Source organism: Lissotriton vulgaris, unplaced genomic scaffold, assembly GCF_964263255.1.
Source record: "Lissotriton vulgaris unplaced genomic scaffold, aLisVul1.2 SCAFFOLD_727, whole genome shotgun sequence".
NCBI lineage: Eukaryota > Metazoa > Chordata > Amphibia > Caudata > Salamandridae > Lissotriton > Lissotriton vulgaris.
Window position 1 is genome coordinate 42,065 of NW_028245479.1, and position 23,042 is coordinate 65,106.

The 23,042-nt window shown below is 45.1% G+C and overlaps 1 protein-coding gene and 1 pseudogene across 1 annotated transcript in view; one reads left to right on the plus strand and one right to left on the minus strand.

Annotated features, from left to right (window-relative positions):
- Positions 1–939: 939 nt before the first annotated feature.
- Positions 940–23,042, minus strand: part of LOC147666408 (N-terminal EF-hand calcium-binding protein 1-like) — an 816,258-nt gene continuing 794,155 nt past the window's right edge. The window contains exons 10-11 of the mRNA XM_086949081.1: positions 14,381–14,472; positions 940–1,296 (exon numbers count right to left, since the gene is read on the minus strand). Coding sequence (XP_086805207.1) covers positions 1,268–1,296; positions 14,381–14,472 — 121 coding nt within the window. The 3' untranslated portion in view covers positions 940–1,267. The remainder of the gene's footprint in view (positions 1,297–14,380; positions 14,473–23,042) is intronic.
- Positions 7,806–10,553, plus strand: LOC147666409 (T-complex protein 1 subunit epsilon-like; annotated as a pseudogene).

Below are 23,042 nucleotides of genomic sequence, written 5' to 3' on the forward strand. Positions count from 1 at the left end.
CACTAGACAGTCGGAAAAGTATAAAATAAGGGAACACCATATGACCATTAAACAGATATTAATTCAAAAAGCAAATTAAGCTTGACACGTCTTTCTATATGAGTACCATCTTGCAGTTATAGGTAATAGCCACTGCTAGAAATCATTTCTCTTTGAGTTCAAGATTACCTGATTACAATAATTAACTACTTACATTGAGAGTACTTCTAGGAAAATACCGTGTGGGAAATGACTGCTATCCTACCCTATATTTATTGAACCTGTACAGATTGATGTTATGAGGATAACTCTGTATGGACCCACTGTATATGTTGAGGATGTTGACAAATGTGAAGGTGCAAATTGATTTTGATAGGTAGTTTGTATTTTAACAAATTGTTCATATTACCATAATATGTTCTAGCGAGTTATATCGATTAATTGCATTTTAACTATGTCTAAAATGTGTTTAATGTTTGAGGTACAACAGGTATGTATGATATTTGTGTCATATCATATGTTTGTTTGTTTTAATTGGATAGTGATTTATGTTCTTCACATTTTCTATTAACAGCGCTGAGGAAGTGGCTGCCTCACAGTTTTAACAATCGAATTTCCTACTTGTCTTATCTTTAATGCCGCTGAGCCCTTATACAGTGCTAAACTTTAGAATTCGATACATCAGGTACTTAAAGCCAACAGTAATCTTTTCACCACAACAGGCCATAATTGGCGTAGAATGGCACTTATGTGCATCACTCCCATAACTAAAATTTTGTTGGCTTTCACAATAACTCCATTGTAAGAACCAGCAAGTCATAAACTGATTATCGATACTGCTCTTTCTAGTTCCCCTCCTCAATACCATCTTTTTACCAGAAATTTAAAAAAGCATGATCCATACAGACAAGACAAATCCTAAACATTCTTGCATGCAATAAGGTGAAAACACCACAAAGATGAATGGAAACCTTTATTGTAGTAATACCTAATACCATACACTGAAAAATACAGCTATTGACAAATCGTCTAGCAAACATATGTAGTGCAAGGTATTCTGGGATACGTAAGAAATATATAGGCTATTGAACAAAGAACACCATTTTAATAGGTTGTATGAAGCTTTATAAGACACAGTAAATTGACACAACAAAAAGATTTAGAACCTAACAAGATAATTTCTATGTTACTAACAGTGGCACCAACAAATAGTTATACAAATATTTTTCCACACAAATATGTTAAGTACAGTATTCCACTATGAAAGAGTCCAATTGAAGTTCTTCATCTAGTTGTTGTTCAAGACCCACCATGATGCTGAAAAATAGAATAAGACTAATCACTGGGTTATTCACTTTCAAAAACATATTTTCAATTTATTTCACTGAGAATATTAGTTCAGAATAAATATAAATACAACTGGGCTATCTAAACTCATTTTTTAGTTGAGACCTGGTTAATTAATGTCTCCAAGTCCTTTATAGTGACAGATGCCCTTTTAAGGCGTTTTGCATTGTTGCAAAATATCGTACCCATCGGCCGTCAATCGTTATAGATGTAGTTGTACAGTAATCACTGGCTTTATATACATTTCCCTTCAAATTGCTGATGCACAAGTGCAGATCAAATACAAATACACATTTGGGTGCCAATGCACAAAGGCATTTATGAGAAATTGAAATAGCACTAATAGTTGTACTAGTTCACCTACTCAAAATGCCTTTGAATATTGGTATAAAATGTTTACTCCCAAGTGGTAAAAAGAAAGAGTAAAAGTGCAAAGATGGGATGATGCAGTCTTTTCTATTTTCACTAATTGTATATGAATATTCTCCAAATATTCCCATTATAGATGTTTTGGAGGTAAATGACAAAGACATTTATGAATATCCACGCCTTGTGAATGTACATCTAATATGACAGATTTACTTAAACGTTGCAAAGCTCCACATGTGGAAAGCCACGCTTCTGCATGCAGAGATTTCTTATTAACACAAAACCTGGACGCTTACATAAGGATAATGAATGAGTTTCACACCTTTTTTCTTATTTTGCCTTCTTTTTGTCTACTTGCATGTGGAAGGAGCAAACTCCCTTCTCCTGGATAATACCACAAGGTGCATGGGCAGTCACCCCCAGTTAGGTAAATCCAAGAAGGCTCTGCTGATCCACTCCACTTTAGACATCAGTTTACTGACTTAGATGATTCCTAGGAGACCTGTTCAGCTCTTAGACAGGGACTGGGAGTCTATGTTGGTTCTCCACCCTGCTGTGCAACACAGCTGGGGTTGGAGAAAGGCTACGTGTGCATGACAGTTTGACCTGCCCCAGACAGCTGACCAAACCGTCATGCGCACTTAGTATTGCCCACCACTCCCCCTTCCTATCTGGTGCTGCGGCATCAGTATGGATGGCCCTGTCCTTCCCTCGGCTTGGCTCACAGCGTACAGGACGAATAATAAAATGATAATAACATTATTTTGTTATCATTTTATTTTTGTTCTTTGCCTCTGCTTTCTTGCACGTCACCGCCATACCGGAGGAGCTGCCCCTGCATCTGCCCCTCCTTGTCATTGGTATTTATTTCTAACTAGCACATCCAATGCCCTGGTCGGTGGTTTCATCCCGAGCCCTGCCTGTGTCAAATCTGTACTTCTCCGCTTGACCCACTGCCCAGTGACTGACTGGATGTCTATGACAGGGTGGCTATTTCTCCCTTCCCCTCTGCTGATAGATCCAAGGGACTCAGTCATCCCTGTCCCTTCACACTGTAGGTTTTTCTGATGTCCATGATAGTTCTAGGCAACAAGGTGGACCGAAATCATATTACTTTCTGTCTGCATTGTGCACGACCCCATTGCTCAGTTATGCATGGATATTCCACATAACTGCAGAGTGGGAGCTATTATTTCTGCATTGGTAATGAGAAAACAAAAGATCACATCGCTGTCATATTAATGGCCACCCTCCCTTATGTAGGGACCGAGATCTGGTGTTCTGATCACCCTGATGTCTAGGCCTTAGGAACCATAGGGACAGTTTTCTGAAACTCAGCCACAGCCAGACATGTGGTTTAATTATTGTTTTAACACATAGGGCAGTGGGGGTTTCCCTGTTAATATTACATTTATTTCATGGGACACTTCTCAGTAAGAATTATAACTTCATAATCACTTATGTAATGTAAATCAGTATATTTAGGCAAAATATGAGGTGGCCATGTGCAAGCTGCCACATACAAAGGCCACTTGCCCAATCCAATGGGGCCCATATATTCAAGATCAATATTAATGTTTGTCGGGCGCTCAATGACATAAACACTCAATAGAATAGCTATGTAGTTGAATTCGCTTTTATTTCTAATCTTGTTAGAATTTGTTTTGTAGCCGTATACAATTAACATATGAAGGCACACTAAAAACACAATGATGTGTTAAAACACAATTATTTCATGGACTACATCACTACATACAGTGCTCAATGTGTAAAAAAAGAAGTGCAGGTGCTGAAAATGTTGCTAAGGAGGCCACAGCTCACTTCTTCCTCCGGTGAGCCCCACTTTCCACACTATCACTGCCTTAGTCTCTTGTCTTCTAACCTTGATCTGTTGTCTGTCCCCTAAGTCTTTGCTCTAAGAGTCTACCCTCTCACCTCTCTAATTGTTTTCTCTAATCTCTGTCACACCTGGTGGGTTACCTTATTCCCCGCCTTTCTGTTTTGCCCTCTATTCATTCTACCCCTGCCCTTTTTCCTCTTCACTTCTATCCATGCTCTGCTCTTTCTACCTTCGATCTTGGTTCTTTACTATCACTCTTCTAGCAGAGATTAGCTGTGTCGTCATTTTATTATTTGTCTGCTTTTTTTTTTCCTCTGTCCTGTCCACTCCATCCTTTCATTCTATCTTCTCTCTTCTTAATGCTCTCTTCTTCACATCATGGCTGCTTTCTCTTTGTATCTGATTTGCTCTCCTTTTCTTTTACTTAGCTCCGTCTAAGACTCTTATCTCTCTCCTCTCCTGTTGTTTCTTTCTCCTCTTAATTCCTGCTCTCTCTCATCTATAACACTGCTGCTGCCTGTGACCCCTGTTGTCAGCCTGTACATGTCCCTGCTATTTTGAAATCTGCATTTTCCTCTTGCCTTTCCTAAAGAAGAGGAAGATGACATGTGTTTTACTTTCTTACCTACACCGAGTGCAAAAACAAAATGTACATCAAATGAAGATGCTTTTTTTGCATATATTAATCAGTGCAGTATAACTGGGTTATTTGCAGAACAGGTAGCTGCTCGAGCACAGCAGATGATGCCACTACTAGTGCTGCCTGTAATTAGTAGGTCCACTGCTCAGCTTGCTTTGACCCTGCCTGCTACAGCATAGCCATCGTTCCCAGCAGTAATGCTGCCAATGCTGGTAAGTATGGCTGTGGTGCCTACTGGACTCATACACGCTCAGCAATTACCATGCTGGGGTGCAGCGCACATATTCTACAGGTGATGCCATGGTGCACAAACGTTGTGTTGGGTCACAGCTGCATCGAGCATGTTGAGAGGAGCAGCAATGCAGGGCTGCTGGATATGCTACTCTGGCTACACAGCAAGTGAAAAGTCCACACTTACTTTAGTTTATCTTTCTCAAGAGCCCTCACTCACAAGTTCCAAATGTGCTCTCACAGCTTCCTTACCTCAACTCCATCATGAGCCAGCCGTCAGCTACAATTATCTAATGGGAGGCTTAGGCTCAGGCAGTGGCAGGGTGCAGCAGACTCTGGGAATAGTATGCAAGTCATAGTTTGTGGATGACTTCTTGGATTTGTGATCAGCGTGATGACATCATCACTAATGTGGTGAAACAATCATGCCTGCCTGGACAGGTGTATGCTGGCCTGTCTATGAACGTTTACAAGCCAGTCACCATGCACTGTATGTTATTCTTTTTATTTTGAATTTGAACAAGTAATATAGAGACCACCACATGCAGGGTCAGAAATTGTAGCCCCGGCCCTGTGAAAGAAGTGCCGGTGCTGAGCATCTGAAAACTCCTGCTCAAATTAAGCACTGGCTAGATAGCTCCAGCCACAGAACACCTCAGCCAACACATGTTTCCCGGCAAACTAAACCACTTTTTAAGGGCTTATAATAAATAGCTCGAACTTAAATGGTTATGAATTATCAGGCATTCCTTATTACTACTAGCACCAGAGTTCATTGGTTGAATTTCCAAATGCTATGTTCCCTTTTCCTATAAACATCTAATAGTCCCACTAATCGCGTTTCATCTATTCAGAATATTCCATGTTCATACGGGTTCTCTGCTAAAAAGCGCTGCGCTACCCTCTAATGATCTGTCCTTTCCACCTTCAGACCATATTATCTAGCTGTCTGTCAAGACAAAAGGTTCACCCAGATGCCAGCGTTATCAAGTAGTGACTCTTTTATCGAGTGCTAAATCCTAACTGCAAACTTCAAAACCTGCATCAGAACTAATGTCTGAAAGTTCACTCTGGAAAGGATACGACTTCACCACAAAGGAACATTGCACATCTTTCAGATCACTTCCTTCGTCCGTTTTCCTCATTCCAGTCTGTACATATATGAGGTGAGCATCCTCTCCGTTACAGTAAACCTTATGTACTATTATTAGGAAGAAAGTTCATATGATTAAGAGATTGGGAGTTTTTATTTCCTTTTCATCAAGTCCCACTTTGTCCCCCTATCATCCTCCCCTGCTACATGTTCTATATTTTTTTTTCGGTCTCTCCTTGGAGCCAGTGCTTGTTCTCTACAGAGAACCCTGCCTCTAGACCCTGGAGGTAAGTGTTTGTTTTAGTTTATTGAAATGTGAAGCTTATCAGACTGTACTGAGCAGGTTGGTTTGAATCTGGCTCTTTTCTGTCTGTTGTTGTCCCGCTTGTGTAGATGGGCAGCCTGGTACTGTGGGGACGTGGGCTGTTGGAAGTCCTCATTGTAGCTGGTCTCCTCTCTCTCGTTGACTGTCCATTATTTAGAGGTATTGCACCCGGTGTCCGGTTCGGAAATAGCAGCGTCTTGCAGGAGCACCATGTCTAGACACTAGGCAGCGATATAGTTCAAGAAAACCTGGTTGAGCATGACTTGTGTAGCACAGTGGAGGGCAAAAGGGTGCAGTCAAGAGCCATTAAATTGCACCCAATCCCCTAATTTCAGAGAAAGGGAGTACCTCACACTATCAAGGTTGGAATTGCAAGACATTGATACATCTGTGACAGTGGCTCTGAATTCTCCTGAACCACCACAAAAGCAACTATGCTTTGATCATGAGTGCCTCATTAAATTGCGACACTCATGCAAACCATTGTTTGCACAGGTGTCAGAATTATGAGTTTGTCAGATTTTATAGACGTCAGATTTTTCCCCTGTTAAATTTCAGTATGTCATACCTGCCAAAGATGTGGGTGCAGGTGAAAAGAGACTGGTTAATACTAACACATAGATTAAGGTGCAATAGGCACCAAATTTTGCATGTCAAACATCATTTTAAAGGGGAAACCACACTGGTGTTATTTATCGCATTTGACAAATAAAGATCCACAATATTTCAGGACTCATAATTGAGGACTTAGATTGGAGGAGGATCCAGATTAGGAGCTTGACCTACTGCCCAAAGGTGAATATGTACAAGAGGCACATCTGTCTGAATTACCTGGACACACGTGAATAGCTGGGTTTCTAGATGCCTATGGAGGAAGTAGTCGATTACTTTTATAAGCAAAATCTATTGCTTATGAATGAATTATGTTATTTGTAACGCGTACAGCTGCTCAGGTGAGCTTCTCAGCGCTAAAAAGACCATGGAATGACAGGAACTCAGCAAGAGTTAGCTGAAAGTAAATAGCTAAGTCTTGAGATGATTTTAGAACTGCATCTCATTGTTAGTAGAATGCAGGTATACTGGTCTGAGTTGGCACAAAGAAAGGGAATGTCCGCCTCTCTTCGTAAGCTTAAACCTGGGCGTTAAAGTCTGAAAATACTTTGAGGAGCGCAGCAGACTCGTAGGTGAAAAATGATCCACCCGATTGGACAGATATTTGGGGATTCTAGTTGTAATGGTCTGTGGACTAGTATATATACCTTGAAGGGATCCTCTTATGGACAAGCACCCAGTGCAACAATTTGAAATATTCAGAGAAAGGAGCTGAGTGGGATATTGTTATATGTAGCTTGCTGCCGTGTTCTGAACTGTTTGAAGACACTTATCTCTGTACGCCACAAACTCCGGTAAGAAGGATTTGCACAATCCAGCTTAGATATGATGATCGGAGCGCGTACCATTATTTTGCACATCTCTGATGGAAGCAGGTGGAGAAATTTCTTCATCACTTGAAGCAAGGCAGAGCAGGTGCCAGCTACTGCAATGATTTTGGGGCAGAAAGAGACCTGGTTGTCAGATGATTTTACTCCCAAATTCCTGGCAACCGTAGCTGGTGATGCTGAAGGAGGTATTCTACTAGACCAATAGTTGTCTAACCAAATGTCTAATGTGGAACCAAAGGGTAGAATTTCAGTCGTGTCTGAGTTGCATTTGACATTACTTCCTCTCACCCACTCTAGTATTTTTTTACGCAGGCCCGAAAGGCCATCTTCTCTTTATCAACTTCAAGGTTCAGCTGCAGATCATCTAATTATGAGATGGCTTAATACTGAATGCCTTGATAATGGGTGCCAAAGGAGCCATATAGATGATAAATAAATTTGGTCTTAACAAGGAGAACTGCAATATTTCATAATTTAAAGGCTTACTTCCAAAGTAAAAGGGAGCAATCCCTCTCTCGTGCGTTTCTACAGCAGCCACCATGTCTTCCATGGGCACCCTTGCCTTCTATGAACATGGCAGGCCGTTCATCATCATCATTAAGGATCAGGATCGCAAGTCCCGGCTCATGGTCCGGGATGCTCTGAAGTCTCATAATGGCAGCAAAAGCAGTTGCAAATACTCTTCGAACTTCTCTTGGACCCAATGGGCTCGATAAAATGTTGGTGAATCAAGATGGCAAGGTGACTGTAACAAACAATGGTGCCACCATTTTAAGTATGATGGATGTAGATCACCAAATTGCTAAATTAATGGTGAAGCTGTCAAAGTCCCAGGATGATGCTACAGTGTCTAAATAAAGGTGGAGAAATGGGACAGCGCTGAGATGGATCCAATCTTTCCTGACTGATAGGGGCTTTCAGGTCAGACAGGTAGAACACTACTCTTGTGTGTTTAATCTCGATCAAGGGGTTCCTCAGGGCTCTGCCCTGAGCCCTACCCTGTTTAACCTATACGCTTCCCCTGTAGCCACCATTGTGGAAAGTCATGGCATCCAACTAGTGTCATATGCCGATGACACACAGCTGGTCATCTCACTGTCACGGGCACCTGAAGTTGCGGCATCCAGCTTCAGTGCTTGCATGCAGGAGCTTGCTTCCTGGATGTCTAACAACTGCCTGAAGCTGAATGGGTCCAAAACTGAAGTGCTCGTGGTGGGAGGTGGTCCGACTGTGTGGTCCTTGGCATGGTGGCCAGATTGCCTGGGCTATACTCCAGTGCCTTGTCAACAGGCCAAAAATCTTGGGGTATTATTTGACTCCGACCTGTCATTTGCTCCCCAGGTGAATCGTGTTGTCGGAATGTACTTCGGTATACTCAAGAGCTTACGCAAGGTCCTGGACCTACTTCCTGTTGGTGCCAGGCAGACTCTTGTGCATGCCTTGCTCACATCTAGACTCGATTACGCTAACCTTCTATATCTGGGTATAACAGCTAGAAGCCTCAATCGTCTCCAGGTACTTCAAAATGCCACAGCCCAGCTGGTGCTAAGGCTTCCCAGGAGAACGCCCTCTAAAGCTACTTTGAAATCCCTTCACTGGCTTCCGATCAGAGAAAGGATTACCTTCAAAGCACTATGCATGTGTCATCGCATCATCGGAGGCAGGGCGCCCGCCCTCCTACATAGCCTCATCACCCCCTACAGACCAGAGCGGGTGCTTAGATCCTATGGCACCGGTCTGGCATCGTCCCCAAAATCCGTAAAGCTCGCATGGGGGGGTAGATCTTTTAGGCTCCTTGCAGCCAAGAACTGGAATTTAATTCCGATGGAACTTCGCCTCGAACCTTCTGAGGCCAAGTTCCGCAGCACTTCTGTAACCTCTTGATCTGCTTACTTCATACTTCGCTCTCAGCGCGGGGACACGCCGGGGCGCGTAACCATGCGCTTTATAAAATTCCATAATAATAATGAGATTGGAGATGTAACCACTGGTTCTTGCAGGTGCTTTGTTGGAGCAAGCAGAGCTGCTGCTGGACTGTGGTATTCACCCAATTAGGATAGCAGATGGTTACGAGCAGGTGGCCCGCATTGCTATTGAGAATCTGGACAAGATTGGTGATAGTTTCCCTGTGGATCCTCAGAATGTTGAACCCCTAATTTAAACAGCAATGACAACACTTGGCTCTAAAGTAATTAATCGTTGTTACAGACCAATGGCAGAAATTGCAGTGAATGCTATACTAACAGTTGCAGACATAGAACATAAGGATGTTGATTTTGAGCAAATTAAAGTAGAAGAGAAAGTTGGTGGTAGACTTGAAGATACCCATGCGGATCAAAGGTGTGATTGTAGACAAAGATTTTGCCCATCCACAAATGCCAAAGGAAGTGAAAGATGCTAACATTGCTATTCTTACATGCCCGTTTGAGCCACCTAAGCCTAAAGCAAAATATAAGCTTGATATCACTTCAGTGGAAGATTACAAAGCTTTACAGTCCTATGAGAAGGAGAAGTTTGCTGCAATGATTAAGCAGATAAAGGATACTCATGCTAATCTTGCCATTTGCCAATGGGGCTTTGATGACGAGGCAAACCATTTACTACTTCAGAATGAGTTACCAGCAGTATGTTGGGTTGGCGCACCTGAAATAGAGTTAATTCCAATTGCAACAGGAGGTCGCATTGTTCCACGATTCTCTGAACTCACAGCTGAGAAGCTTGGTTTTGCCAGTGTTGTTAAAGAGATCTCATTTGGAACTACAAAGGATAAAATGCTTATCATTGAACAATGCAAGAATTCCCGAGCTGTAACCATTTTTATCAGAGGAGGCAATAAAATGATCATTGAAGAAGCCAAGCGAGCTCTGCATGATGCCCTTTGTGTAATCCGGAACCTGGTTTGTGACAATCGGGTTGTGTATGGTGGTGGTGCTGCTGAGATTTTCTGTGCTCTCACAGTTAGCAAAGCAGCTGATAAGTGTTTCTGGCTAGAGCAGTATGCAATGCGGGTGTTTGCTGATGCTTTGGAAGTCATTCCCGTGTCACTTACTGAAAACAGTGGTATGAGCCCCATCCAAACCATGACGGAAGTGCGAGCTAAGCAAGTGCTAGAAAATAATCCAGCACTTGGAATTGACTGCTTACAGAAGGACACCAATGACATGAAGCAACAGCATGTCATTGAAGCCTTAATTGGCAAAAGGCAACAGATTTCTCTTGCTAATCAGATGGTTATAATTATTCTGAAGATAGATGATATTCGCAGTCCCGGGGAGACCGAAGAATAGTTCTAAACTGAATTATTATTGTGCTGCTGAAATAGAACTGCCCTTAATTCACAGCTTTTTGTTTTATTGCAGTGTGTAAACAATACATGCTCTTTATTTAGTCTGTGGTTTTTGCACTGTTGTCTTGCTTTAGTCATCAATTGTTCATATTTATAAAGTCAGTCATAAAATGATTAAAAATCATTAAAACTCGAACAAACGTTTAAGATTTTTTTTAAAAAGGAGCGATCCATACAGTATGCTCTGTATCCTCCATAAAAGATTTGATCCAGCATAACACTCTTCTGTCAATGTCTGCCAGCATTTCCACTAGTATGGATTGTGAGTGCATATCTAATGCTGCTGAAAGGTCTAATAATATAAGGTCAGCATCCCTACTTCGATCAAGAGCACATTTGATTGACTCCGACACTTCCAAAAGGACAGTCTTCGTGCTTTGTCGGGGTCTAACACCAGACTGGCTGGGATGTAAAAGACCAACCTTTTCAAAATAGTCAGAAAGATGTGAATTAATAAATAAACAGTTTGGACGCAGTAGGCAGAAGGGATTGACCTACTGATAGCCGAAATAGTGGGGTCGGCTGCAGATTTTCGGGAGGAGAGGGATCACCTTGTACTGTTTCTAGGAATGTGGCACCATGGCAGAATCTAAGGATAGATTAAAAATCATATTAAATACGGCTTGATTACTTCAACTGCCATAGCTAACATAGCGGGAGAGCATGGGACACCAGGGGATTTGGGTTTACAATTAAGGATCGCCTGCTTGGACCTGTCGTATGCCAAAATATTTGCCCATCTATTGTTTAATTTCGAATATAATGCTATGAAAATAAAATAAAACATCAATTAGGGGTTTCTCAGTTTTTTAGTTTTTTTTACCATGGCAATACTAATTAAAGGTTTTAGGATGTGTTTTCTCAAGTACCTAAAGACAACTCCTAGCATGGCTTTCATATTGTTTCTTGCATCAGAATAAGCATGATTACTTAATCTTGTGGACAAAGAAAGTTGAAGGTGTAAAGTGTTGCTTTGCTACCTTGAGCTTTGCATACCAAGCCAGTACTTATGTAGCCTCTGCTGCACGGCTGCCCAATAACTGTTTCCAGTCTCTCTTCAAGTGTGTCCAGAAAGGAGATGATCCTACTGCTTTGCTTGGAGCTCCTAATGTTTTATATCAGAAGCCTAATGTCATTTACTTTGTGTCTCCTCCACTGCCTCTGGTGCTATTTTGGCTGTTGTGGCTGACATTTTGGAAATTAGAGGAAGGTCAATTTGCTGTTATTAAACATTTGCCATTTCTTGGTCCCAAGTTCTTTGGCTCTGAACTAAATGACCCAATTGAAAAGACATAAGAGGAAAATCTACTAAAAAACATTGTGAATAGTATCAGTCCATTGAAGATCTTTTATTTTGCCTAGGTTCAAACTGCAAGATTTACAAGAAGTTGTACATATCTTTCGTAGCTGGATGTCTAATAAAGGCTTATCTCTCTAGCCTCACCAGCAATGGCCTGAAGCATGATCAAACCCCCCTCAGCAGAAACTTACTGGGCAGGCTTATTCTGCTCTTCTCCAAGTCTTGAATGGTATTAGTTCCAGATAGTTGGATTTTCTATATATTAGTTACCACTAACTCCTCTGTCCATGTTGACTGAACACAGGCAAGCTCTCTTGACTGAGTATTTCTCCTAAAAAAAGGGGCCATCACAGCAGCAATTTAGAATAAGTGGGGTCAATTAGTAAATTCCATATGTTTCCTTGATCCACACACTGGGTACCTTCAGTTCAACAAAGCACTGCAACATACATAAGACATTCAAGATGATTGTGCTTCAGGTGGCGAATCACCTGATATCCCGGAGACCTTCTTAGTGACAATGAAAGATCTGTATGCATACGTTCATACATCACAGTCAATGCTTCCTATGATTTCAAGTGGGATCCGACCATCACTAGTTCCATATACTGCCTTTTAGTTTATCTTTAGCTCCCAGGGTCTTCACAAAGGTATTAGTGCCTGTTGGGCCTTTGCTCCAGTTGAAAAGGATTACAATTGTTATGTATTTAGATGAATTTCTCCTCCTTTTTTCTGAGGTCGGGGGCAAAGATGTATGTAGTTAAATGAAGGATCTTGATTTCCTACTAAATGTGGATAAATCTTGTTTAATCCCAGTACAGGAAAGACATTTTAAAGGAAGTATATTCAGAACATACGTGTAGACTGTGTTCTTAACATACAAAAGAGGGATGCACCACCAGACATGCTAAAGGACCTCTTGTTATCTGGAGCTGATCCTGTCTGAGAGGGGATGAAAGTTCAGGGATACATGACAGTCATAGCTATGGTGGTTCCTTGGGCTTGCCGCCATTTGATGCTACACCATCTTCTGTCTTATTGGAATAGAGTCTCTTTATTATGAGGCACTAATTACGGTGTCTCAATAAGTAATACCAGCCTAAAGTGATGGTTGTTTAGCACATACCCTCAAAAGGAGGTTACTGTAGTATCTCTGGTCCCAATGGCACACACAATGAATAATAGTCATTGTGGGTGGGGAACCACAGTGGAGGGTCTACCACTACAGGGCCTGTGACCAGTCACACAATATTGTCATTCCTCAAACTGGAGGGAACTGATATCCATCTTCCAGGCCCTTCTAGTGTTTGCTCCTCAGTTATGAGGCAAAGCTGCCCTAGTGTTCACCAACAAAAGGGTTGCAAAGGTGTATTTAAACCTTTGAGAGAGCATTTACAGTATCCTACCTTCCAAGGTGGGATAATGATAATCAGTTCAGGTAAAAAATTAAGACTATTTAATGACTAAGGTTCGGCTTTATTTGTGCCTCAAGTTTGTTTCTAGCATCGAGGTGCCCTGTGGTACAGCTGAGCGCTCTTCTTATGTTTGATTTGATTGAAAATGCCCTAGCACACCTGCTTAACATTAATTTTTCTTTGTCAACAGCTTATATTGTGTCAAAGAAGCATTCGCTTTGTCTATAAAAGAGATGGGCTCTTTCATGATTGGACCTATCTGATCTCAAACAATGCCCTTCTTCCTATATTTTACATGGAATTTAAAAGTGCATAGGCATGGGTGTAGGCTGCCATGTTCTTCCCAGGTTCTCAGGGGCTTCAGTATGCCTTCCCTCCCATATCTATTCTCTCAAGGTGCCGGAAAATATAAAAAGGGAAGCAGTGAGATTGACCTTGATTGCACCATTTTGGCAACATTGTCAATAGCGGTAGACCCCACCCCCCCTCCGGTGACTTTCATATTACTTTATTACTTTGAGGCCTCATGTTCTTTTTCTTTACACCCTCAACTGTCTTCGCCTTACCCCCTTGAGGTTTAAAGGGTGTGGTCACAGAGAATTAGCCGTTGCACACAAGTAGCTCTCTAATCAGGACTCCAATGTTGTGAGTTTCAAGAGTTGACTGGTGATCATTAGTATGGCCAGATGTAGGCTCTAGTAGATTTTTGGGTAGTGCTGACACAAAGGACAACAAAGCCCAAATATGTCCAGAATTTCCTATGCTCATTTGGAGTGGACATGACCTAGACGTTTTGGGCTAGAATATCCCTTAGATTTTTAACATGTGTAGCCTCTGTCTGTGATGGCACAGTGAACAAAGCCACTAGCATAGAATAGTAGCCAGAGAAATTTCATGATGAACAGGAATTTGAACACGCCATCCTTTGCCATTATACTAGCTGTAAAGTGTAACTTGCACATTTAAGATTAACATGCACAGAATCTATATTTATCTGTAATACTGTGCAAGATAAAAACAAACAATTTGGAAGCATTAAGACTAAATACATACCAGGGACAATCATCGTTGTTATTAACTCTGGAGTTTCTAGAAAGTCAACATTACTCCTTTGGAATGTCTTGCTGTAATTAGTCTGAAGATGGCTGTGTGGACAAATGACTAAGAGTTAATTTTTAAAAACACTCGAGGGATAGACAAAATACTACCTTGGCAATATGTTAAAGATTGCTACAAATATCCTTAAGCTTGAATCAGAATGCATGTAAATTAAGGGTTCCAATTACTTGGTATTTGCACCCTATCTGACTTACTTTTACTGCCTTTTTCAACAACAAGAACATATTTACTTACGGCTAGATTTTTTAAAAAAAACACAAAAATATATAAATCACATTAGCTACAACATACGGTAATTGAAGTGTAAGAAATTGGGTTATTGGTTGACTGGAGGGTGACCCCAGGTCATGCAGAAACCACAATCCTTGTCAAGGTAATACACAACCAACCCCACAATAATCTGTGCTCATTCCCATGGTAACTTAGCACAGTGCAGTCAGGCTTAAATTTGAGGCAATGTATAAATAGTTTGTGCAACAAACAAACAGTAAGATAGTGAAAACGCCACAGAAAAAGGATACCATACCGGTTAAAAAATAGAGCTTAATTTAGTAAATAAAATAAGACCAAATGACAAAAATCCAAATCAGTAGAACAGGAGTAATTCAATTTAAAACTTTTAAAGGAAAAAAAGCACCAAAAGGAGTGAAGCGCTAACTGTGGATATCTGGTCACGCCAGACCGGATAAAATGACAAGTTCAGGCCGACTGCAATGGAGTGAGGGCCCGCTACAGGGACCTAGTCAGGCCCGCTGAACAAAGTACCATCAATCCAGGTTTGCTGAGTGTTTTGTGGAGCTGTGTCGGCGATGCATCAAGCAGCCGAAGCGATGAGTCAGTTCCGAGATGCGGCAAGGCTGGGAATGTCTGTGCCATCATCCAGGATCTGGTCGACGGGACTTGCGATACTAAATCCAGTGGCAAGGATGAGGCACGCAAGCGGGCTGATGCGCCTGTTTTGAAGAGTTGCGATACGGAGTCCAGCGTTATCGTCAAGGCTGCTCTTGACAAGATATGCAAGGGCCTATGCCTAGGATGCATCTCACAATGGCGGTTCTGAACAAGTTTCTGTGGTGATGCGGGTCCTTGTGAATGGTCCAATCCACGTAGCAGCGGAGATGCGTCAGTTCTGCTCGGGGTTGAGCAGCACAGCAGAGATGCATTGGTTCTGCTGGCTGCACAGAGGCTGGTAAAGCACCTTAAACCCACTTCTAATAGTCCAGGCCTGGGGTTGCACCACTTGGAAGGGTAAACTCACTGATGGCAGAGTCTAGGGACAGATGCAACGTTGTTAGAAGCCTATTATGTCCATGAGGCTTCAGATCAGGCGGCTAGCAAACAAGCCCTTGTAGTCACTCTGGGTTCTGGGCTTAAGAGATGCAGGTCTTCTTCTTTGCACCCAGGCGAGAGGGTAGCAGGCATCATTCCAGCACAGAAAAGCAGAAGTCCAGCAGAGTGGCAGTTCTTCAGCAGCACAGCAGTCCTTCTTCCTGGCAGAGTATCCACAGGTCTAGAAGTATACTGAAGTGATGGTGTCTGAGGTCTAGTATTCATACCTAGTTGTGCTCAACTCATCCCTCCCGTCCTGCCAGTGATGACCCATCCAAGCTCCCCTAAATTTCCTATTGTATGTGCGGCTGTCTAGAAGGCATACACAAAGTTCAAATGTCACCTACACCCAGTTAATGTGACCCAGGGACAGGCACTAAATTGCTACAGCAGGAAAATGCAAGTTTCTAAAAGTGGCATTTTTAGAATGACAATTTCCAACTTCACCATAAGTTAGGATTTTAAATTGTGGTCCGACTTCACCATAAGTTAGAATTTAAATTGTGGTTTGAGAGACACCAGCAATGAACTGGTTATCCCTTCCCAACTGGAAATTATACTTATAGGATATAATAAAGCACCTCCAATGTTATTGTAAGGGAGAGATAGGCCTTGCAGTAGTTCAAAACAAATTTAGAGTTTCTCACTACCAGGACATGTAAAACTTAAAAGTACATGTCCTGCTTTTTAAATACACTCCACCCTGCTCTCTCAGCTATCCAGGCCCTACCCTAGGTGTGACTTATATGTAGTAAAAAGGAAGGTTTGGTCTTGGCAAAAGGTTTACTTTGCCAGGTTAAATGGCAGTTTAAAACTGCACACAGGATGTGCAATGGCAGATGTAAGACATATTTAAAGGGCTAATTAATTGGGTGGCACTTTCAGTGCTGCAGGCCCACTGGGCACATGTAATGCCACCTTTTTTTTTTTTTAAACAAATGGTATTGGGTTTTATGTCACAAAGCATCAGTTACATGTCCCATACTGTCTAAACTCCTGAAATAAACCCCCTTAGTTACAGTTACAGGGAAAGGGCCAGGATGTGATCCAGTGCAGGTATGTGAAACCCAGTAGAGATAGGTCTCAGTGTGCCCTCACCCAGTAGCCCAACGCAGTCCCCTATGACCCTCCCTCCTCCCTGGATCCCCATCATCGATGTTAACAGGTAGTTCCAGTTGTGATAAGCAGTGTGTACAGGAGCTATTAGGTAGTGCTCTGTGTGATGTACCCGTCATGTCTCGGGGATGTCCTCCCACCATGTCGCTATTCCGCTGTTTCATCATGTGCACCATAGTCGCGCAGTGATTGTACCAAAGCGTCCCATGCCTGAGCTGCTTCTAATGCCTTGTCATTGCGTTGTCTTCGCGCAGTTTGAAATCGCAACACACTTTCGCTATTAGCCCACTTAAGAAACTCGTTTTTCCATCTAGCACCATTAGGTCCTGCCGCTGCCTTCCAGTGTCATGTGATTTCTCGCTTTGCTAGTATGAGCCCCATATCTATAAACTTACTTGTGATCTTATTCCTGGGGGTATGGGGGAACCAGTGCAGGACACCCACAGCCATGTCGAATTCTAAACCCCTTGCTGTTACCTTGTTAAGAGTGTCTCCCACCTCCTTCCAATAAAGTTCCAAGTTAGGGCATGTCCAAAGCATATGATCTAATTCTACTCCGACCCTCGTACACCTAGGGCATGGTGCAGAGTCTATACCAAAGTATTTTTTGATCTTTCCTGCTGTCAAATATGCTCGGTGGAGGATGTAGAAGTGTACCAGTTGGAATCTTGCGTTGCGCGTACTCTTCCAGGCCCTCCTCAGTATCTGCGCCCACGCCGTTTCGGGGATATATGTTCCTATATCAGTTTCCCACTTTGCCTTCAGCGCCTCTAGAGGTGGCAATCCCTCGTTGGTCATTCTAGAGTAGAGGCAGGTGACTGCCTTGAAGGTTCCCGCCGCCATCATAACATACTGGCAAGCCATTGTAGTCCTTGGCTCTGTCGATTCCTCTCTCCAATGTTTCTGTATTGCTCGCGGAAGTGCTGCATGCAGCAGAAAGTCCCCCCCCCAGGCAGGTCGAACTGCTATAGGAGTGTCGGATATGGCAGCAACGTTCCCTCTTCGTACAAATCTCCTAGCACCTGAATTCCCGCTTCCTCCCAGCTTTGGAGCTGCGACCAGTCGCCACCGTGTGGTAGCGCCGTTAACATCCCTAGTGGGATTTCGGGGGCATATGGGTATAGTACGTTCGCCCTGCGCTGTGATCGATTCCAGCACAACCTGATCATTATTTCCTCCTGTGTTAGATCTCGGTGGTCCAATTTCTGCTGCAGCGCTATAAAGGAAAGGATGTGGCGAAGTATACCTTGGCCCCTTTTTTGTTCCGGTCCACTGAATTCTCGTGCTATCTCCTGTGTGTAGATCTGCAGTTGAGCTGCTAAATAGTATAGTTCAAAGTCGGGGACCGCCAGTCCCCCCTCTAGCTTAGGTCGTAGTAGGGTTGTTTTTTTTTTTTTTTAAATTTTTAAAACCTTTATTATAGTAAAGCACACAGCTATTCAGCCTAACATCCCGGAGGCAAGGCAGCAGAGTCTCAGAACGGTCATAGTGCCAAGCGATTCATGACAGAACAATGCAGGTTGTTTTTTATTTTATATACAAAACAGAAACGTGAACAGAAGCGCCCGAGGGCGCAGAAAAGGCAATGGAAGGAGAAATGACTATAAGCCAGTAGGAGGCGTCAGAGGCTAGAGAAGATACGGAAAGAACTGAAGTAGGATGTAGAAAAGAAAAGGGGGGGGGGGGGGAGAAGGAAGAACAGGAGAAACAGAACGTGAGTAACAAAGCTGTTGTCAACGTCTACGGTGATAGGTGTTCATCGCGGGGCATCGGTTCAGGTGGCAGACACAAATCACCCCTGTAAGCATTCCAAGCACCCCACACCTTATTCCATGTCTGAGGCCGCCCCCTGGCAGTGTACACAGTCTTTTCACGCAACATACACCAGTCCATGTTGGCCTTCCATTGTACCACCAGGGGGGCCACATTGGATCCCCATTTCTGCGCTATGTCCCGTTTAGCGACCATGTTGCCCAGCGTAGCCCACCGGGTCTGTGCCGTGTTATAATCATTCGGCTCCCAGACATTGAGGAGGCACCTACGCGCCTCCGGAGCCAACCCCACTCCAGTCACCTCCCTCATCACTCGGTGTACCCTCTCCCAGTAAGGGGCAATAATGGGACACTCCCACAATATATGCAGAAAAGTAGCAGGGGCTCCGCAGCCACGACGACAAAGGCCATCCGCAAGAAGCCCATACGCACAAGCCGGGGGGCCGGTGACGTACACACGGTGAAGGGATTTTGAACTGGACTAGCCGCAGGCGCGAGGAGATGGCGACCTCCTTAGGGGAGGACACAGCACTCTGCCAGTCCTCGTCGTCCAGTTCCAGCCCATCGGCCACCCACTGTTCCCGCAAGCGCTGGAGGAGGTCGACCTGAACATTAATCAGCTTCTTGTAGGACAGAGAGATGGCACTATCCGGCATATGCCCGTCCAATACTCTGTCCTCCGAGGGGGAGCTCTCGGGGATGTCACCCTCCTCCGGTCTGGCGGCAGCTATTGCATGCTTAAGTTGGGCATACCGGAAGAACTCCGTTCCACTCAGTTGGTATTCTGCCTGCAGCTGCGGAAAAGTCTTAACATCCCCCTGGCCAGCATGTCTTCAACTCTCGAAATCCCTATGAGGTCCCACTTGTCGAAGCCTTTGGTATGCCAGAGCTTGCCTAAAATGTCGGAATCGAAGAGAGGGGTGAATTTCGTCAGTCTGCCCTGCCAACCCTGTATCTAAGTAACCGTCCGCCACGTGTGGACCGCCGCCTTGGTCGGACCCGTGAGGCTCCGATCCAAGGATCTAGAATAGAGGGCGCGGTAGTAGTTCCCACCTTGTAAGAGCCATCGGTCCATAGCATAGCCCGGGCTGTCGACAGGACCGTAAAAACCATGATTGATGGCGGTGAGTTGAGAGGCCCAATAATACCTCCGCACGTCAGGTAACGCAATGCCCCCGTCGTACCACGGCATGGTGAGCTTCTGGGACAGCGACACGAGGCCGACCATCCCAAAGCATTGCACGCTGCAGGCTCTCAACCTCCCTGAAGTAACGGGCCGGGACAAGGTCCTGAGTATTCTGCAAGGCATACAGGAACCTGGGCAGGGACATCATTTTAAATAATGCCGCCCGGCCCAGGAGAGAGAGAGGGAGCTTACGCCAACTCTCCACATCCCTCCGCAACCGGTGGAGCGGGGGGAGTAAGTTGTGGTCATACCTCGCCTTAGGGCTGCTCGAGATGTAAATCCCCAAGTACTTGAAGCCTTGCCCGGCCAGTTGTATGTTGCAACCTCTGGGGAAGGCGCGGCGTGTCACCCTTAAGGATATAAAGGGAGGATTTTGGCCCAGTTAATAATCAGGCCTGAATAGCGCCCAAACAACCTGAGCACATCACACGCCACAATAAGCGACTTGCAAGGGGAGGTGAGGTAGAGTAGGATATCGTCTGCATACAGGGAGACCCTGTCCTCAAAGCCCGGGGACCAGGAGATCCCATGCAAGTCAGGGTGCGAGCGCAGCAGAGCCGCGAGTGGCTCCAGAGCCAGCGCAAACAGTAGCGGAGACAAGGGGCAGCCCTGTCTGGTGCCGCGTTGGAGTGCAAAGGGAGCAGACATACGGCCGTTAACCGTGACAGCAGCCAGCGGGCTAGCATAAAGAAGTTGCACCCAGCCCAGGAAACCTGGTCCAAACCCGAGTCTTGTCAGCACCGCCCATAAATAGTTCCATTCCAAGGAATCAAAGGCCATCGTGGCATCGAGGGAGGCCAGTACTGCCGGTTCCGTAAGGGTGTGAGCTCTGGCCATAACCCCGTGCAGGCGTCTCAGGTTGAGGGCAGTATTACGGCGAGGAATAAAACCAGACTGGTCCGGGTGCACCAAGTCGCTTATAACCCCGACCAATCGATTGGCCAGCAGTTTAGCCAGAATCTTGGGCTCAACGTTGAGAAGAGAAATGGGGCGATAGGACCTGCAGACGTCCCGCGGCTTGCCTTCTTTATGGATAACTACTATGGTGGCCAGTCGCTGGTCCAAGGGAAGGACACCCTCTTCACGGGCGCGGAGGAACATATCTCTCAAATAAGGGGAGATCACATCCGGCCGAATCTTGTATAGTTCAACCGGTATGCCATTGGGTCCGGTTGCCTTGCCCGCACGCAGAGCGCGGATCGCCAAAGCAATCTCGTCCGCAGTGATGTTCCGGTCCATATCTGCACTGTCTTCCTCCGAGAGGCAAGGAAGGTCTATCGCCGAAAGGAATTCAGACGAGTCGGCCTCGGAGCGGTCCGAGCCGGAAGTATAAACACCCCGAAAATAGTCCGCAAAAGACTCAGCGATGGCACTCGGATCAGTGACCACCACTCCGTCCTCGCCCAGGATCTCCGGGACCACCCGGCTTGCCATCTCCCGCCTGTCTAACCAGGCCAGCAGTTTACCAGCCTTATCCCCAACATCATAGATGCGGCCCTGTTGCTCCTTCGCCAGGGCCAGGGCTGCGTTCGTGGCGAGATCGTGATACTCCGATTGTTTCAGAGAGAGTTCGTGCAGGAGAGAAGGGTCGGGCTCAGGCCCCAAACGGGACTCGAGATCCAAGACCTCCTCCTCCACATGCAGAAGATCAGCATCACAAGCTCGTTTAGCCGCTGCGATGAGAGATAAGGCTTCACCCCGCAGCACCGTCTTAAATGCTTCCCACAGGGTGACCGCAGAGCCCACGGATCCCGTATTTTCAGTAAAGTAGAGGCCGATGGCCTTGGCCAGGAGTGCCCGCGTGTTATGGTTGCGGAAATACCAGGGATTCACCGCAGCGGGGCGGCTGGACAGAAGGACACCGAAATCGAAGGAGATCCACAACGGCGAGTGGTCGGATACGCCCCTCGCCAAAAAACGTGCCTCAGAGATGGCAGGCGACTGCGCCGCAAGGGTGAGAACATAATCTAGGCGGGACAGGCTCCCATGAGCCCCGGAGAGGAACGAAAACTGGCGGAGCGTAGGATGTATTAACCTCCAACAATCCACCAGACCCATCGAGTCAAGGAAGGCCGGCAGCCACGTTTGGGAACCCAGGAGATCTCTCGGTGGCTGGCGATCAAGAGTGCCAGAGCAGACTGAGTTGAAATCGCCCCCCAGGATCAGTAAGCCCGAAGGCAGGGACAAGATGGCGCTACCAAGGTCCTGGAAGGTGCTAGATTGGAGGCCAGGGGGAACATAAACCGAAAGCAGGGCCAAGGATCGCCCCTCCCATCTTCCCGCCACAGCTGCGTAGCGTCCTCTATCATCAAGTAGTGTGACGTCTATCTCAAGAGGAAGGGATGCACGCACAAGGATGCCCGCCCCCCGGGAGCCCGAGGAGAACCCAGAGTGGGCAACCATTTTGTAACCCTTACGATTCAGGGCCCTACAGGAGTTCCCCACTAAGTGCGTTTCTTGCAACAGTACAACGTCAGGCATGTGTCTCTTTATCAGCTGGATCACCACCCCTCTCTTTACCCGGTCACCTAAGCCATTGACGTTCCAGCTAAGCACTTTCAATTTCCTACCCCCCATCCCCAAACAAACCGCCCCACCCGACTCCATCCAACTCAAACGCCAATTGCACATTAAAACACACAGTCCATTGCCTTAAGAAAGAAAAAGAGATAGAACAAACAAACAATAAAACTTGCATAGTTGCACCCCCCACCCTGCACCCCTGCATGTGACTAAAAAGCCCCCCCAACCAGCAGTGTGCCTGTCGCCCCATAACTACTCTACAAAAAGACACCCAGAGGAGTGAGGAATCCCCGCGAACACCTCCTGCCACCCTCCATGTACTAACAGGAAAGATAGTACGGCATATCAAAGCTACATACGATAGACCACTGAGGCAAGCAAGATAGTCAAGGAATCACCCAGTACAGAGCCAAGTCTCATAGGTCCGAACCGCCAGCCGCGCCACCCTCATGTTCTTCCTGTGCTTCTCGGCGCGGCGGTAGAGTGTCCAGCCAGTCACTAACGTTCTCAGCGAAGTCGAAGAAAAGGGCACGACCTTCGTGCTCGATCCGGAGCTTAGCAGGGAACATCATAGAGTACTTGAGACCCAGTTCTCGCAGTCTTCGCTTAACCCCTGCATAGCTTTGGCGCTGTCGCTGAACCGTCCTGGTGAAATCTGGATAGAAATGGA